At 35.1% G+C, this 15,949-nt stretch overlaps 2 protein-coding genes across 8 annotated transcripts; one reads left to right on the top strand and one right to left on the bottom strand.

Moving 5' to 3' along the window:
• Positions 1–1,341: 1,341 nt before the first annotated feature.
• Positions 1,342–8,741, bottom strand: LOC111797737 (transmembrane protein 56-like). Of its 6 annotated transcripts, none has more exons than XM_023680851.1 (10): positions 6,639–6,772; positions 6,023–6,135; positions 4,633–4,852; positions 4,335–4,423; positions 4,123–4,258; positions 3,811–3,885; positions 3,557–3,678; positions 3,396–3,471; positions 3,225–3,284; positions 1,342–1,741 (listed from the first exon to the last, which is right to left on the bottom strand). In XM_023680851.1, the coding sequence occupies exons 3-10, from the start codon at positions 4,744–4,746 to the stop codon at positions 1,613–1,615; spliced, it is 801 nt and encodes a 266-aa protein (XP_023536619.1). In that variant the 5' UTR covers positions 4,747–4,852; positions 6,023–6,135; positions 6,639–6,772; the 3' UTR covers positions 1,342–1,612. The 6 variants fall into 6 exon arrangements, with proteins under 6 accessions (XP_023536619.1, XP_023536616.1, XP_023536620.1 ...); XM_023680848.1 differs by having other exon boundaries at positions 4,633–4,848; XM_023680852.1 differs by lacking the exon at positions 6,023–6,135 and adding an exon at positions 5,432–5,515 and having other exon boundaries at positions 4,633–4,848.
• A 2,829-nt stretch (positions 8,742–11,570) lies between these two features.
• LOC111796581 (WD repeat-containing protein 26 homolog) lies at positions 11,571–15,593 on the top strand. 2 transcript variants are annotated; one of them, XM_023679270.1, is made up of 5 exons: positions 11,571–11,921; positions 12,558–13,345; positions 13,590–13,691; positions 13,883–14,512; positions 15,168–15,593. In XM_023679270.1, exons 2-5 carry the CDS (start codon positions 12,584–12,586, stop codon positions 15,432–15,434), a joined length of 1,761 nt encoding a protein of 586 aa, XP_023535038.1. In that variant the 5' UTR covers positions 11,571–11,921; positions 12,558–12,583; the 3' UTR covers positions 15,435–15,593. The 2 variants fall into 2 exon arrangements, with proteins under 2 accessions (XP_023535038.1, XP_023535037.1); XM_023679269.1 differs by having other exon boundaries at positions 12,518–13,345.
• Positions 15,594–15,949: the final 356 nt, after the last annotated feature.

The following is a 15,949-nucleotide window of genomic DNA, read 5'->3' as shown; positions in this document are numbered from 1 at the left end:
TTTGAGAAATTAAATCAGAAACAAACCAGAGAGAGATTATATCAGCAAAGGCATTTTGCATTGATTGCAAATATCCCATCCTGTAAATCTACAATAAACAATCATTCATTATGCATTAAATAATGCTAAAAAAAAATTTTCCCCATTATTTTTCGATCTAGAATGGCTATCTATGTACTAAAAATTAACATGAAATTGTACAGATTTGCAACTTGAACATGTACAAGTGGTGCAAGAAAGAAGAGAATTTTGAAACACTACCTTATCTCACAACGTTGGCCCAAATAGCAGCAGATGTTTTTCTGTTTCATTGTCTCTTTGCCAATGTCTTTTTCAATCCTTTGAATATTATCGCGAACCACATACAGTTCATGACCGATAATACCAATGGAACCACGAAAACCAAAAGCTGCCCAAAAGCGTGCATCTGGAGAACCTGTATGATTAAGGGAAATGCATTAACACAAACTTCAGAACATGAGTTTTTCCCTTTATTTTTCTCTACCAAATTGAACAAATACATCAATTTCTTCAAAAAATCATTGAAAATAAACTATGGTCATAATATTTTGACAACTTTAATATAAGTTTTAGCGTTAAATTATTAAATAATGAGAATTTAAAGTTAGAAGTAATCATCAGACTGGATGGAGGCTATGATTTAAATGGCACACAGCTATGATCACAGAATTATTCACCCAAAAGACATGATTGGTGTCGCATGCCACTAACAATAAAAAGTCTCAACTACCAACTCCAACTTGACAAGAGGGACCCCAAAGATCGAAATTGTTAAAACACTTTATGTGGCGAAAAGAATAAAGTACAATTTAAAAAAATCAAAATTTCAAAAACAAGCTAAAAGAGAGAGACCTCAACTACAAGAAAGGAGATCGATCCAAAAGAATGATACCAAACTGAAAATTACAAAAAGTAATGATTAAGGACTCTCCCCCACACCATATCCAAAAATCATTACCATGTTTCATAACCAAGGGTTGGTAAATTTGANCATTTTTTAAAATTTAAATATTTTCTTAGACAACTAAAAATTCAATAACCTATTAGACACTTAAAAATTTAGGAACTAAATAGTAACGCAAAATCGAAAGAACTTTCTTAGACACAACTAAAAATTCAATAACCTATTAGACACTTAAAAATTTAGGAACTAACGCAAAATCGAAAGAACTTTCTTAGACACAACTAAAAATTCAATAACCTATTAGACACTTAAAAATTTAGGAATTAAACAGTGACGCGAGATCGAAAGAACTAAACAAAATTGACACAAATATATATAAGTTTGAGAAATTAAATCAGAAACAAACCAGAGAGAGATTATATCAGCAAAGGCATTTTGCATTGATTGCAAATATCCCATCCTGTAAATCTACAATAAACAATCATTCATTATGCATTAAATAATGCTAAAAAAAAATTTTCCCCATTATTTTTCGATCTAGAATGGCTATCTATGTACTAAAAATTAACATGAAATTGTACAGATTTGCAACTTGAACATGTACAAGTGGTGCAAGAAAGAAGAGAATTTTGAAACACTACCTTATCTCACAACGTTGGCCCAAATAGCAGCAGATGTTTTTCTGTTTCATTGTCTCTTTGCCAATGTCTTTTTCAATCCTTTGAATATTATCGCGAACCACATACAGTTCATGACCGATAATACCAATGGAACCACGAAAACCAAAAGCTGCCCAAAAGCGTGCATCTGGAGAACCTGTATGATTAAGGGAAATGCATTAACACAAACTTCAGAACATGAGTTTTTCCCTTTATTTTTCTCTACCAAATTGAACAAATACATCAATTTCTTCAAAAAATCATTGAAAATAAACTATGGTCATAATATTTTGACAACTTTAATATAAGTTTTAGCGTTAAATTATTAAATAATGAGAATTTAAAGTTAGAAGTAATCATCAGACTGGATGGAGGCTATGATTTAAATGGCACACAGCTATGATCACAGAATTATTCACCCAAAAGACATGATTGGTGTCGCATGCCACTAACAATAAAAAGTCTCAACTACCAACTCCAACTTGACAAGAGGGACCCCAAAGATCGAAATTGTTAAAACACTTTATGTGGCGAAAAGAATAAAGTACAATTTAAAAAAATCAAAATTTCAAAAACAAGCTAAAAGAGAGAGACCTCAACTACAAGAAAGGAGATCGATCCAAAAGAATGATACCAAACTGAAAATTACAAAAAGTAATGATTAAGGACTCTCCCCCACACCATATCCAAAAATCATTACCATGTTTCATAACCAAGGGTTGGTAAATTTGAAAATTGTTGAATTGATTTGAGAGAGATCATAAAATTTTCCAAATAAATAATGACACCCCAAAACCTTCTCAAGTCTATCTATACTTTCTTTTTTAGTACAGATTTAGTGGAGATTTGGAGTTCCAACCTCGAATAAATGAGTGAATGCTTTAGCTGATAAACTAATCTCATGTTCACAAATCTATACTTTTTCTTACTTAGGAGATAAAATATCTCCCCCTAAGCTTTCATGCTTTTGTTAATAGATTCAAGCTTTTGTTAATAGATTCTTAACTTAAAAAGTGTCTAATAGAATTGTTTGGTAAGACATTAAACTTACAATGTTTTATCTAGTAGGTTCATGAATTTTAAAGAAGGTTAAATACAAAACTAAAAGTTTGAACAACTTATTAATATAAAAATGAAAGTTTATGGACTCATTAGATACTTCCAAGGTTCTATAAGACATAAAATTCTATAAGACATAAAATTGAAAGTTTTGAGACATATTAGATAATTTTAAAGCTTAAAGGACATTTTCACACCAATCTAAAAAGTTTGGAAATTAAGCTCGTAATTTACCATGTTTTTTCATTTTTTTAAAATTTCATATAATCAATCAAATTAATTCTTTCTTATAAAAGAAAAATGTTGTATTGATTTGTAAAGAAGGAAACAAATATATGTATATGGCACATGGTTCATATGATGCATGCAAGCTGACGAGTCTCTTTCAAACAATTGTAGACTTGTACTGCGACAAAGTTATCATATGGCCAGTAACAGATTGTTAATGTTTTGCCATTAGTATGAAGTATGTTTGGATTGAGTTTTTTAAGTATATAAATATATTTTTAGCAATTAAAAACACTTTTTAAGCATTTATAAAGTTATTCCAAACAACTGATAAAAGGTGAGATTGATGATACCTGATTCAAGTGGAAGTAGACATGGTAAAACATGTACATGAACAGAAGAATTCTGGCAACCTGATGTAATATACAAGTTAAATTGCTTTGTTCCCAACTCTCCATGGAGCACAATTGAAAAGAAATATAAAATCAAAATACATATATAATAATCAGATATTTTATACTCACCAGCCAAGCGAAGAATATCACAACCCCATTTATGAGGTATGCTTTTGACTTCTTCATTCCAGCTGTGTCAAGGTACCTATGCGAAGGGAATTGTTTCTTTTAGATCATATTCTGATGAAATGCTATACACAAGATAAAGATATGAACAAACAGAAAACTACCATCTCAAATTGATTCCAGGTGTAGTCGTTTCAGAGATGAGAACCATGTAGGTGTAAAGTTGCCCCTCACCAGTCAACATAGCATAGGCCACAGCTAAGAGAGAAAGGAGATGATGTAACACCTGAAAAGACAACATTATGATTTTCCACAAACAACAAATTTCCCACATAACCGTTTTACCCAAAAGAACACACAAGATAATATGACAGGAATATACAATAACCAGCAATATTTAAAGGGAGAACGCACTTACATACTCCATTCCACCAAGTGCAGGATAAAACCACAAGATCATTCCCAAATCAGTAAAGAAGTAACCGGCAGACACCTGCAGGAGTATCACCAAAATTTAAATCTATTTGAAGTCTATTATGTTTTAGATTGGCAAAATTTTAAGTCTATTATGGAAATGATGGTTGGTGATGGGAGTTACCGTTGGCAACTAAAACAGAGCTTAAAATTAAAATAGGTGGACGTGAGAAATAAAATGAAAGTTGATTTTCAGACCGTCCAACAACAGAAAAGTTGGCCATATATATGAATTTAGTACAAAGTTCGCACTTACACCCAGGCCAAATGCAGATATTGTTGAACTACGAAAGGTAATAAGGCTAAAATATCGGTCAGAAAAGAGATCTGACAAAAACACCATGTACAATGACGCTGCTGTGATGAAAATGGCATGGAGAGTTGACATAGCCCTGTAAAAACAGCAAACGAAATAATATTACCAGGAAAAATAAATAAACCAATACAAAGAAGGGAATGATCATTTACCGGTTGTTCCACTCCACCCGCTGAATCCTAGAAAGGTTGGAATAACTCTTGAAGTAAACACCGCTGATCAAATCAGTTACGTCATAGACCTGGAAACGAAAGGATGATTTACAAATGACAGGCAAAAAGAAGAAGAGGAGGAGGAGGAGGACATGCAAACTCACACAAAGAAGAGAAACTACTTAATAGCATATTACTATCAACCTGTTAACACCACGATGATTGAATTGAAGATAAAGTCGAATGCAAGGGACCCACATTCAACAAGATAAAAGAGCCATAAATGACGGGGAGGTACCAATTTACTAGCAAGTATGCCTGCGGGAATGGAAATGTATGGTACAACAGGATCTGATAGTACAAGATACTTAAGTAGTTGCTCAGCCTGGCTTTGATACGACTTAAGTGACATGATTGCTTGTTTCAATCTTCGGTTACAGCATGCTATGGTTTCAAAAGAAACAACAAGATGCCCAATTCATCCAAATTCTTTAACTTCTCCTCCTCTTTACATCTGTCTTCAAAAGAATAGGTAAACAGCTTAATCAACATAATGAAGAATAATAGAGATCATGGGCAGATTTAGAAACAAGAGCATTATTCACATTCACCACTCTACAGAGGTAACCCAAATGGATGGCAAGGGTATTGTGGCAGTGTTCTCTCAGAATCCTAGTTAAGGAATTATGATTGGAATGGTACCCATAGGTTTATCAAGTTTAAGGCCTCGTTTTGAAGCTTTCATTTGAAAACAAGCGGAATATAGAGGCTTCTTTTGTTCTATAGTGTACAGCATATGGCCTCTTGGTGTTGTTCAAATCACAAAGACATCTTTTGTAATTATAATATCGCTAGTTCACAAACATATCAGCTCCATCAACATTGAAGTGAAGCAAACAAACATGTGAAGATTTTATTGTTCACAGGTTGATAGTACAGAGCACCTCCTAAACCAACATAAGCCAGCAATTCAATGAAGTTCTACACAATGAATAATACATAACAACCTCAGCCAAGAAACTGAAAGATAAAAACTACCAAACAGAAACATCGTGAATTAGCTTCAGAGTCCCACAGGATGTAAAATTTCCACTTACACTTATCATGAAAATTGAAATGCAAAGAAGATCGCCAAGGACCAGTGACCAGCAAGTTTAACAATGGCAGTCTAATTTAAACTCCTAATATAGGAGGAAAAACCAAAAGGCAATCAATCACACTGAAAATATGTGTAAATGAATTTAAAAAACAAAAACAAAAGAAACACAGATTAAGCACAACAGATAGAGTTCAACATGACAAAGGAACTGAAAGATAAAACCAAGCGAGCACAAACTGTGAATTAAGTTCAGAGTAACACGGTATGTAGAAATTACGTTACACTAATTACAAAATCATTCTTCCAGGAACATCAACAGCAATCAAAAAGATTCACAAATGCAGTCCAACATACACAGCAACAAAAAGCAATCAACCACGCTAAAGAAAGAAAGAAATCAACAGGTAGAATTCAAATTTACAATAATCACCAAAATTGAAACAAGAAGATCTTCCAAAAACATCAACACAATCAGCTAGTTTCACAAAGACAGTCAGACATGAATTTATAAACTCTAAGACAGCAACAAAAGTAATCAATCACATTGTACAAAGAGGGAAATAAACAGGTGGAATTCAAATTTACACACAACATGAAGATCAAAACACGAAGACGATCCTCCATAAACATCAGTAATCAGCAAGTTTCACGAAGACAGTCCAACATCAATTTCTAATGCAGCGACGGAAGCAGTCAACTACACTGAAAAAGAAAAAAAAAATAAACAAATCAAATCAAATCAAATTTACACTAATCACGAAAATCGAAACGCGATGAAAATAGTCCAAAAGCATCACCAGCAATCAGTCGGTTTCACAAAAGCAGTCTAACATCAAATTCTAATGCAGCGACAAAAGCAATCGATCACACTAAAAAATGAAAGAAATAAACAAGTAGAATTCATATTTACACTCATCGCGAAAATCAAAACACAAAGAAGATCGTCCAAAAAACGTCAACGGCAATCAGCAAGTTTCGCGAAGGAAGTTCGGCACCAATTTCTAACGCAGCAACAAAAGAAATCAACCAAACTAAATAAAACAAAACAAAAACAAAGATTAAGCACAAAACAACGCAATCAACAACACGCATTAAAACAAAATAACAAATAACACAGAAACGCGCGTTTGAAAAAAGAACATCAATCAAAACAAAGCGATGAGCAAAAATCACCACATATATCACCGAAACCATAAAGAACTCACCGGCAAATCGCCAGAAAACGTCGCAACGCGCCGGAGAAGAATCAGCAACCAATAACAACTGCGGATAGATAGAGAGAGAGAGAGAGAGAGAGAGAAACGTAGCAGAAATACGGAGAAAGCGAATGATAGTGAAAATGATGAAGAAAAAATAAGGCAAATATATATATGGAAGGGCTATGGAAACACCAATAACTTCTGTTAGCGAGTGAAGGAAAATAAAAAATGTATTTACCATTCTATAATTGTGGATAGACTTCGAATTGTGCTTCCATTAAATTAATTTCCCTTTTATTTATTTATTTATCTAAACTTATTATATTATAATATTTGAGGAATTAAATGATGAAATTAAGTGGGCAATCAACAAGTAATTACAAAAATAAAAAATTATGAATTATTGAGTTATATTGTGTGACCGTGCGCTCGTGAAAATTTAAATGGGGGAGAGTTTCACAATCATACAATGAAGACAGTATATTATGACCTTCACGTACAACGTAATGACCTAAAGTGACATCTGTTCGGGCACGCGAGACTGAGGATGGACACTTAGACAAGCAAGTGTCGTGATCCAATCAAAGAAGACAGTGCATCATTCAACATACCGAGAAAAATGTGCATTAAAGTTAAACTGAGACATAAGTTGGAGGCCTTTGGAGGACAAACCACGAACATGATCAAAATTATGAAATTTTAATACATTCAATCGTGTTTGTGCAGGTGCTCGAGATGATATTTAAGTGAAAAGAAAATAACCCTTGAACCCGACCTAAAATTTTTCGGTAATTCAATATGTAAGGTACATACAAGATATTTAATGTTTTCTAATGAATGATATATGTCTTAATTAGATCGTATTTATATCCATAAAGTACTTTGAATTTGCTCGAGAATTTAATAATGAAGTACCTATGATCTAGTTGGGGGAAGTTTGGGCTGAAATTAATGCCTAGGGCAGGTTGGCGGGCAGATGGGGTGTTATACTTTCACGAGATTGGGATAAAATGGCGTACTCGCTTGAGGATCGTTGCAGGACGTTTGATGGCTAACGATTTAGAAACCAACGGTGGCGATGTAAAGGATTTAATAAACTTTTGACTAATCTCATCCATTTGGTTCGGTAGTTCAAATTTATATGTTTCTTTTTCTTCTGAAATTTTATATTTATTTTTTTAAGGGATTTAAGATATTTTTTAAATTAGATTATTATTTTTTTTTAACTCAATCAATAATTATTAAATAATAAATTCAACCTAATTTNACATGAATTTATAAACTCTAAGACAGCAACAAAAGTAATCAATCACATTGTACAAAGAGGGAAATAAACAGGTGGAATTCAAATTTACACACAACATGAAGATCAAAACACGAAGACGATCCTCCATAAACATCAGTAATCAGCAAGTTTCACGAAGACAGTCCAACATCAATTTCTAATGCAGCGACGGAAGCAGTCAACTACACTGAAAAAGAAAAAAAAAATAAACAAATCAAATCAAATCAAATTTACACTAATCACGAAAATCGAAACGCGATGAAAATAGTCCAAAAGCATCACCAGCAATCAGTCGGTTTCACAAAAGCAGTCTAACATCAAATTCTAATGCAGCGACAAAAGCAATCGATCACACTAAAAAATGAAAGAAATAAACAAGTAGAATTCATATTTACACTCATCGCGAAAATCAAAACACAAAGAAGATCGTCCAAAAAACGTCAACGGCAATCAGCAAGTTTCGCGAAGGAAGTTCGGCACCAATTTCTAACGCAGCAACAAAAGAAATCAACCAAACTAAATAAAACAAAACAAAAACAAAGATTAAGCACAAAACAACGCAATCAACAACACGCATTAAAACAAAATAACAAATAACACAGAAACGCGCGTTTGAAAAAAGAACATCAATCAAAACAAAGCGATGAGCAAAAATCACCACATATATCACCGAAACCATAAAGAACTCACCGGCAAATCGCCAGAAAACGTCGCAACGCGCCGGAGAAGAATCAGCAACCAATAACAACTGCGGATAGATAGAGAGAGAGAGAGAGAGAGAGAGAAACGTAGCAGAAATACGGAGAAAGCGAATGATAGTGAAAATGATGAAGAAAAAATAAGGCAAATATATATATGGAAGGGCTATGGAAACACCAATAACTTCTGTTAGCGAGTGAAGGAAAATAAAAAATGTATTTACCATTCTATAATTGTGGATAGACTTCGAATTGTGCTTCCATTAAATTAATTTCCCTTTTATTTATTTATTTATCTAAACTTATTATATTATAATATTTGAGGAATTAAATGATGAAATTAAGTGGGCAATCAACAAGTAATTACAAAAATAAAAAATTATGAATTATTGAGTTATATTGTGTGACCGTGCGCTCGTGAAAATTTAAATGGGGGAGAGTTTCACAATCATACAATGAAGACAGTATATTATGACCTTCACGTACAACGTAATGACCTAAAGTGACATCTGTTCGGGCACGCGAGACTGAGGATGGACACTTAGACAAGCAAGTGTCGTGATCCAATCAAAGAAGACAGTGCATCATTCAACATACCGAGAAAAATGTGCATTAAAGTTAAACTGAGACATAAGTTGGAGGCCTTTGGAGGACAAACCACGAACATGATCAAAATTATGAAATTTTAATACATTCAATCGTGTTTGTGCAGGTGCTCGAGATGATATTTAAGTGAAAAGAAAATAACCCTTGAACCCGACCTAAAATTTTTCGGTAATTCAATATGTAAGGTACATACAAGATATTTAATGTTTTCTAATGAATGATATATGTCTTAATTAGATCGTATTTATATCCATAAAGTACTTTGAATTTGCTCGAGAATTTAATAATGAAGTACCTATGATCTAGTTGGGGGAAGTTTGGGCTGAAATTAATGCCTAGGGCAGGTTGGCGGGCAGATGGGGTGTTATACTTTCACGAGATTGGGATAAAATGGCGTACTCGCTTGAGGATCGTTGCAGGACGTTTGATGGCTAACGATTTAGAAACCAACGGTGGCGATGTAAAGGATTTAATAAACTTTTGACTAATCTCATCCATTTGGTTCGGTAGTTCAAATTTATATGTTTCTTTTTCTTCTGAAATTTTATATTTATTTTTTTAAGGGATTTAAGATATTTTTTAAATTAGATTATTATTTTTTTTTAACTCAATCAATAATTATTAAATAATAAATTCAACCTAATTTAATTATAATTTTTTTAAGATTGTTTAATTCATTTATTTAAACTTTTATTTTAAATAAAAGTAAAATATTAATTTATTTTTAAGTATTTAATTAAGATTCGCAATTAAAAAAAGTTGTTGAAGAATAAATAAATAAAAATAATTAAAATTTAAATAAGAACAAAATAATTATATTTAAAATGATCGTTTTATGAAATTCATCGACCTAACAAAATTTATGAATTTGAATTTATTTAATCAATAAGAAATTGACACGTGTCAACCAAAGGAATCAAAACAGGTAGCATGTTATTAGCAAAAGCCTCTAGTATTCATTTTGATTCGGAGCTTTTCAAAGCGATAGAGTGAGACATAAGTCCCAATTGGCGGTTCAGGTTAATTTAAGTCGAGTTGTTCAGTTCTATTTATCTTAGTACTAACTAAATTTTACCGCTCTACTTTAACAATCAGCGACAAAGTTTTATCAGAAAAACTGTAACAGTCCAAGCACAAACTCACCACTAGCAGATATTGTCTGTTTTAGCCCGTTACATCATGGTATCATAGACAGTCACCGAACAGTGTGAGACACTGGTCAGAGTAAGCCTAGATTCTCTCCATACCATAGTAGGCGCGTTTTAAAACTATGAAACTAACGACGATACGTAAAGACTAAAACATACAATATCTACTAAGGATGACTTGAGTTATTACAAATGGTATCAAAGCCAGACACTGTGCCAGTGAGGAAGCTGGCCCCCAAGGAGGGTGGAATGTGAGAGAGAAATAAAGCATTTTTTATACGGGTGTGGAAACCTCTCCCTAGTAGACTTGTTTTAAAACCTTGAGGCTAACAACAATATGTAATAGGCCAAAGTGGACAATATCTACTAGCGGTGGGCTTGAGTCGTTACAAAAAATGGTATCAGAGCCAGACACCGGGCAATATGCTAGTAAGGATGCAAGGCCCTTTAACAGACACATTTTAAAACTGTAAAGTTGACGACAATACGTAATGGGCTAAAGCAGACAATATCTACTAACAGTGATTTGGGCAAGACAATCACTAACAAATGACATTGTCAACAATACGTAATGGGATAAAGCAGACAATATCTCTACTAACAGTGATTTGGGCTGTTACAAACACAATCACTAACAAATGACATTGTCAACAATACGTAATGGGCTAAAGCAGACAATATCTACTAACAGTGATTTGGGCTGTTACAAACACAATCACTAACAAATGACATTGTCAACAATACGTAATGGGCTAAAGCAGACAATATCTCCTAACAGTGATTTGGGCTGTTACAAACACAATCACTAACAAATGACATTGTCAACAATACGTAATGGGCTAAAGCAGACAATATCTCTACTAACAGTGATTTGGGCTGTTACAAAGACAATCACTAACAAATGACATTGTCAACGACGCTCGTAAATCAAAGGCTACTTTAACCATTCTAGTATGATTGTGCTTGCCACATTTTTCATCTCTTTTTAGTAATCTAAAAACAAGTAAAAACCAAAATAGTCAACTGAAGAATCATAAATACACAGAATGAAAATGGGCCATGAAGAAGGCCCATTAAAGAGGCCCAAATGAAGAACAGAACAAGGCCCATTAGAGAGGCCCAAATGAAGAACAAAACAAGGCCCAAGCTTGACTTCCATGGCGCCCACGGCTCTTCATCTCGTCTCGCCACATTCACTGTATTATTTTGTTGGAATTCTTCCATTTCTATTCTTCATTCTCACTCACTGCACAAGGAAAGCCCCCTCCCTCTTTGAGTTGGTTTCCTCCACGCAAAGCCAAACCCACTCTGTGATTTTTCTTTTATATTTCTTCGCCATCATCTCTTTCAACTCTTCTTTAACCCATCATCATCTCATCATCATCTCCACCAAACCCTCAATTTCCAAATCCGATTCCCCAATTTCTCCGATTCTTTTTTCTCTCTTCAACCGCCGAGAACTCTTTCCGTCTTCTTGAATTTTCTTTTTCTTTTTCGTTGAAAAGAAATTTCTCGGTTGCTTCTTGTGCGAGAATCTTGCTTTGGACCATCGGTATGTTGCCATTTCTTCTGTTGAATTTCTTTGTTTTGTTTTTGATTTTATGATACGGTATGTTCTTCTCTTGATTCTCTGTCGGTAATGTGTTTGCGTTGGAATTTTGCTAACTATTTGATTGATCGCAAAATGATATTCTTATGGGATTAGTGTTGCGTTGGTTCTTGATTAATCAGGTTTGAGATTACGCTAAGTCGTGTTTTGACTCTGATTATGTTTGCTTTAGTAATACGACGTCGTTTCTTCTCTTTTTCGGCATGTTGTTTACTGCTGATTGCATTTTGTAAATCTACTTAAGGAAAGTGGTGAAAGTTGATCTTGCTGGATGATTGAAATGTCTTTAGATTCATATACGACGCTTGAAGTTGCTGTTCTTGGGAATGTTTTAATTTTTTTTTAATTTTTTATTTTATTTTATTGTTGTTGTTGAAAAGCAGGATTTGGTTTGAAGTTCTTTACTATGTTCTTGCGTCTCAATTTGATTTATTGTAGTTTTATAATTGTTTCTTTGGCTACATTGTGGAGTAGTGAGTTAGAAATTTATTCGGGATGTTTTTTGATTCCGAAAATATCTGTTTATCCGTTCATCGTAGTTATATATGGGCTGAGGTGAACTTTTCATGGGAGGTTTAGAGGATGAAGAACCAGCCTCCAAACGCATGAAGATATTGCCGGACAAATTGAAGGGACTATCGAACGGTTCATCTGTGGTCGAGCCTTCAGGGGGCTCTTCACGAGACTTGATGGCTCGCCCCCTACAATCCGAAGGGGACAATGGTGATGTTATTGGTTCGAAGGGAGTGATCAAAAGAGTAGAGTTTGTGAGGCTTATAGCCAATGCATTGTATTCTCTTGGTTATACGAAAACTGGTGCTTATCTAGAAGAGGAGTCTGGGATACCGCTACATTCTCCGGTCATAAACGTGCTTATGCAGCAAATCCATGATGGAAAATGGGATGAAAGTGTTGAAACTTTGCAAAAAATTGGTCTATCAGATGAAAGTGTTGTCAAAGCGGCGTCTGTTTTGGTATTAGAACAGAAGTTCTTTGAGCTTCTGGAAGGGGACAAAGTCACTGAAGCTTTACAGACGCTGAGGACCGAGATTACTCCATATCACGTTAATGAACGCAGAATTCGTGAGCTCTCGTCCTGCTTGGTTTCTCCGTCAATGAGGGCTCAAATTGACTCATCCTGCCAACAAAGTGCAAAGGCCAAGGCTCGGTCACAATTACTGGAGGAATTGCAGAAACTTCTTCCTGCATCTCTTATGATTCCGGAAAAAAGATTGGAACATTTAGTTGAACGTGCCCTTTTGTTGCAACGAGATGCTTGCGCTTTCCATAACGCCTTAAATAAGGAGATGTCATTATATAGAGATCATGATTGTGGGAAAAATCAGATTCCTTCTCGAACTTTACAGGTGAGAAATACTTTTTTAGAACTGTTTGGATTAGGTTGAATGGTATCCAATTCCATTACACACACACACACACATGTATATATATATATATATACATAACACTACCTTGTCAAGATTTATCTTCTCATATTGTATTAATATAATTATTTCATTTTAAGCGGTTTTTTAAGGGAAAAAATTGTAACTGTGCGGGTCGTTTCTTTCTGCTGTTAGTTGAAACTTTTAATTTTTTCGATCTGAGTAGGTGTTACAAGATCACAGCGATGAGGTTTGGTTTTTGCAATTTTCTCACAATGGAAAATACTTAGCTTCGTCTTCCAGTGACCGATCTGCAATCATATGGGAGGTAATTATGGTGATCGCTTTAAATTTTTCTCTCTAGAATGACGACGTAGAATTAGTTTATCGATTGTGTGTGTGTGTGGAAGAAAAGAGGTAGCTATATTGCACTCACTCTAACTTCCACTCTTTTATTGATGCTTTCAGGTCTAAGGGTTTTCTTCTTTTTTTTTTTCTTTGCCTCATTTTTGTTTTTAGGTAGACTTGAATGGAAGAATTTCTCTGAAGCACAGACTGTTAGGTCACGAGCAGCCGATCTCTCTGGTCTCATGGAGTCCTGATGACAGTCAGCTACTCACATGTGGGGTGGAGGAAGCTGTCAGGCGTTGGGATGTCGCTTCGGGTGCGTGCCTCCATGTTTATGAAAAAGCTGGTCTTGGACTGGTTTCTTGTGGGTGGTTTCCCGATGGAAATCATATACTTGCTGGCGTTACCGATAAGAGTATCTGCATGTGGGACTTAGATGGGAACGAGTTGGAAGGTTGGAAAGGCCAAAGAACTCTTAAGATCTCTGATCTAGAAATAACCAATGATGGGAAGAAAATTATCAGTATCTGTAGGGATACTGCGATATTGCTACTCGACAGGGAGTTAAACGTCGATAAGTTGATCGAAGAGGATCAAATAATAACATCTTTTCAATTGTCGAGGGATAATAAGTTCTTACTTGTAAACCTTTTGAACCAAGAAATCCATCTGTGGAATTTAGAAGGCGAGGCTGAGATTGTTACAGCATACACAGGTCACAAGCGCACCCGCTTTGTTATTCGGTCCTGTTTCGGAGGGCTCAACCAGGCTTTTATTGCAAGTGGTAGTGAGGACTCACTGGTATGGTTCTTAGTTCGTCCTTTTAACTTATAATTCTAGTCTTATTAACATTTTGATATTAGTTAAATAGAACATACGAAGATGAAGTATAATACATATCTGCATATCTGCCTTCTTATTGCTCGATTTGAGGATGAAGTGAATGTCTTTCTACAAGGTTCCCTACGGTTTAACTGACTGACCTCGATCATATTGGTCGGGATTGTTGTGGCGTGTTACGGGATTGAGAAGATCCTTATGAACTCTCCCTTTTAGGATTGTATTCCTTCTTCAAGATCTTTTATTTTGTGGGTGTGAGGATTTATGCTTCTCTATGTGTGTCGTCTGTTGATATTCATTCTTTTGGATTGGAATTTGTTTCGATAGGGGTAGTTTGAGGTCGGTCGTTGTTGTGGGCTTGGTTTGGTTGGGATTGTTGTAGCGTGTTACGGGATCGAGAAGATCCTTATGAACTCTCCCTTTTAGGTGAGGTTCTATGCTTCTCTATAGGCGTCGTTCGTTGAGATTCATTCTTTTGGATTCGAAATCGTTTCGGTAGGGGTAGTTTGAGGTCGGTCGTTGTGGGGTTGTTTTTTTTTTGCATGGCGTTGTATGTTCTTTCGAGCTCGGATTCGGGTTTGATTGTGGCTGATGGATGGTGTATGGATTGTGGCAGGTATACATATGGCAGAGAGGAACAGGGGAGGTTGTAGGGGCATTGGAAGGACACTCAGGGTCTGTAAACTGCGTGAGTTGGAATCCTGCAAATCCTCACATGTTGGCATCGGCCAGTGACGACCATACGATTAGAATATGGGGCCTAAGAGGGATGGATTTGGATGTTGTCAACTCCAAAAGCAATGAACAACACAGTAGTAGTAGTAGTAGTAATGGTAATGGTAATGGTAATGGCGTCCATTGTAGCAATAGAGGAACATCTTGAAGAAAGAATAATACAAATTCACACCCATTTGTATCCACTTTTTCTTTCCTTTTACTGTGCCTCTGTTATTCTGTAAATACTTCCTCCTTCAGCTGCTTCTTTCCAAGTTCTTGACGTTCAAAGTTGCTATTAATAAAATTCTCAGTCCATTTAATTCTCCTTTTTTTTCCTCTCTATATATATTAGAAGTACTTTTGATTTGAGATCCTGGTGGGAGAGGAGAATGAAGCCAGAGAATGGAGCCATTCGTTACAAGGATGTGGAAACCTCTTTCTAATAGACGTGTTTTAAAATCGTGAGGTTAATGGTAATAAGTAGTAACAGACCAAATTAGATCATATTTACTAGAAGTGGGCTTGGGTGGTTGAACTCGGGCTCCCAGATGGGTGGAATATGAGATTCCACTTGAGCAGCCAGATGGGTGGAATATGAGATTCCACTTGAAGAATTTCTTATAAAGGTGTCTTGAGGATGCTGGGCTCCCAAGCCACTGAAGAATTTCTTATAAAGGTGTC

The sequence above is a fragment of the Cucurbita pepo genome, chromosome LG06 (assembly GCF_002806865.2).
Source record: "Cucurbita pepo subsp. pepo cultivar mu-cu-16 chromosome LG06, ASM280686v2, whole genome shotgun sequence".
NCBI classification, from domain to species: domain Eukaryota; kingdom Viridiplantae; phylum Streptophyta; class Magnoliopsida; order Cucurbitales; family Cucurbitaceae; genus Cucurbita; species Cucurbita pepo.
Note: the sequence above shows the minus strand (reverse complement) of the source record. Positions and strands in the feature narration are given on the sequence as shown.

Excerpts from the sequence above, each read along its gene's own strand:
- LOC111797737 (XM_023680853.1), bottom strand. The coding sequence starts at position 4,746 with ATGTCACTTAAGTCGTATCAAAGCCAGGCTGAGCAACTACTTAAGTAT. Across the intron at positions 4,259-4,334 it reads CGGGTGGAGTGGAACAACCG|GGCTATGTCAACTCTCCATG; the intron begins GTAAATGATCAT and ends CTGTTTTTACAG. Across the intron at positions 3,886-4,122 it reads TATCTGCATTTGGCCTGGGT|GTGTCTGCCGGTTACTTCTT; the intron begins GTAAGTGCGAAC and ends ATACTCCTGCAG.
- LOC111796581 (XM_023679269.1), top strand. The coding sequence starts at position 12,545 with ATGGGAGGTTTAGAGGATGAAGAACCAGCCTCCAAACGCATGAAGATA. Across the intron at positions 13,692-13,882 it reads GATCTGCAATCATATGGGAG|GTAGACTTGAATGGAAGAAT; the intron begins GTAATTATGGTG and ends TTTTGTTTTTAG. Across the intron at positions 14,513-15,167 it reads GTGGTAGTGAGGACTCACTG|GTATACATATGGCAGAGAGG; the intron begins GTATGGTTCTTA and ends GGATTGTGGCAG.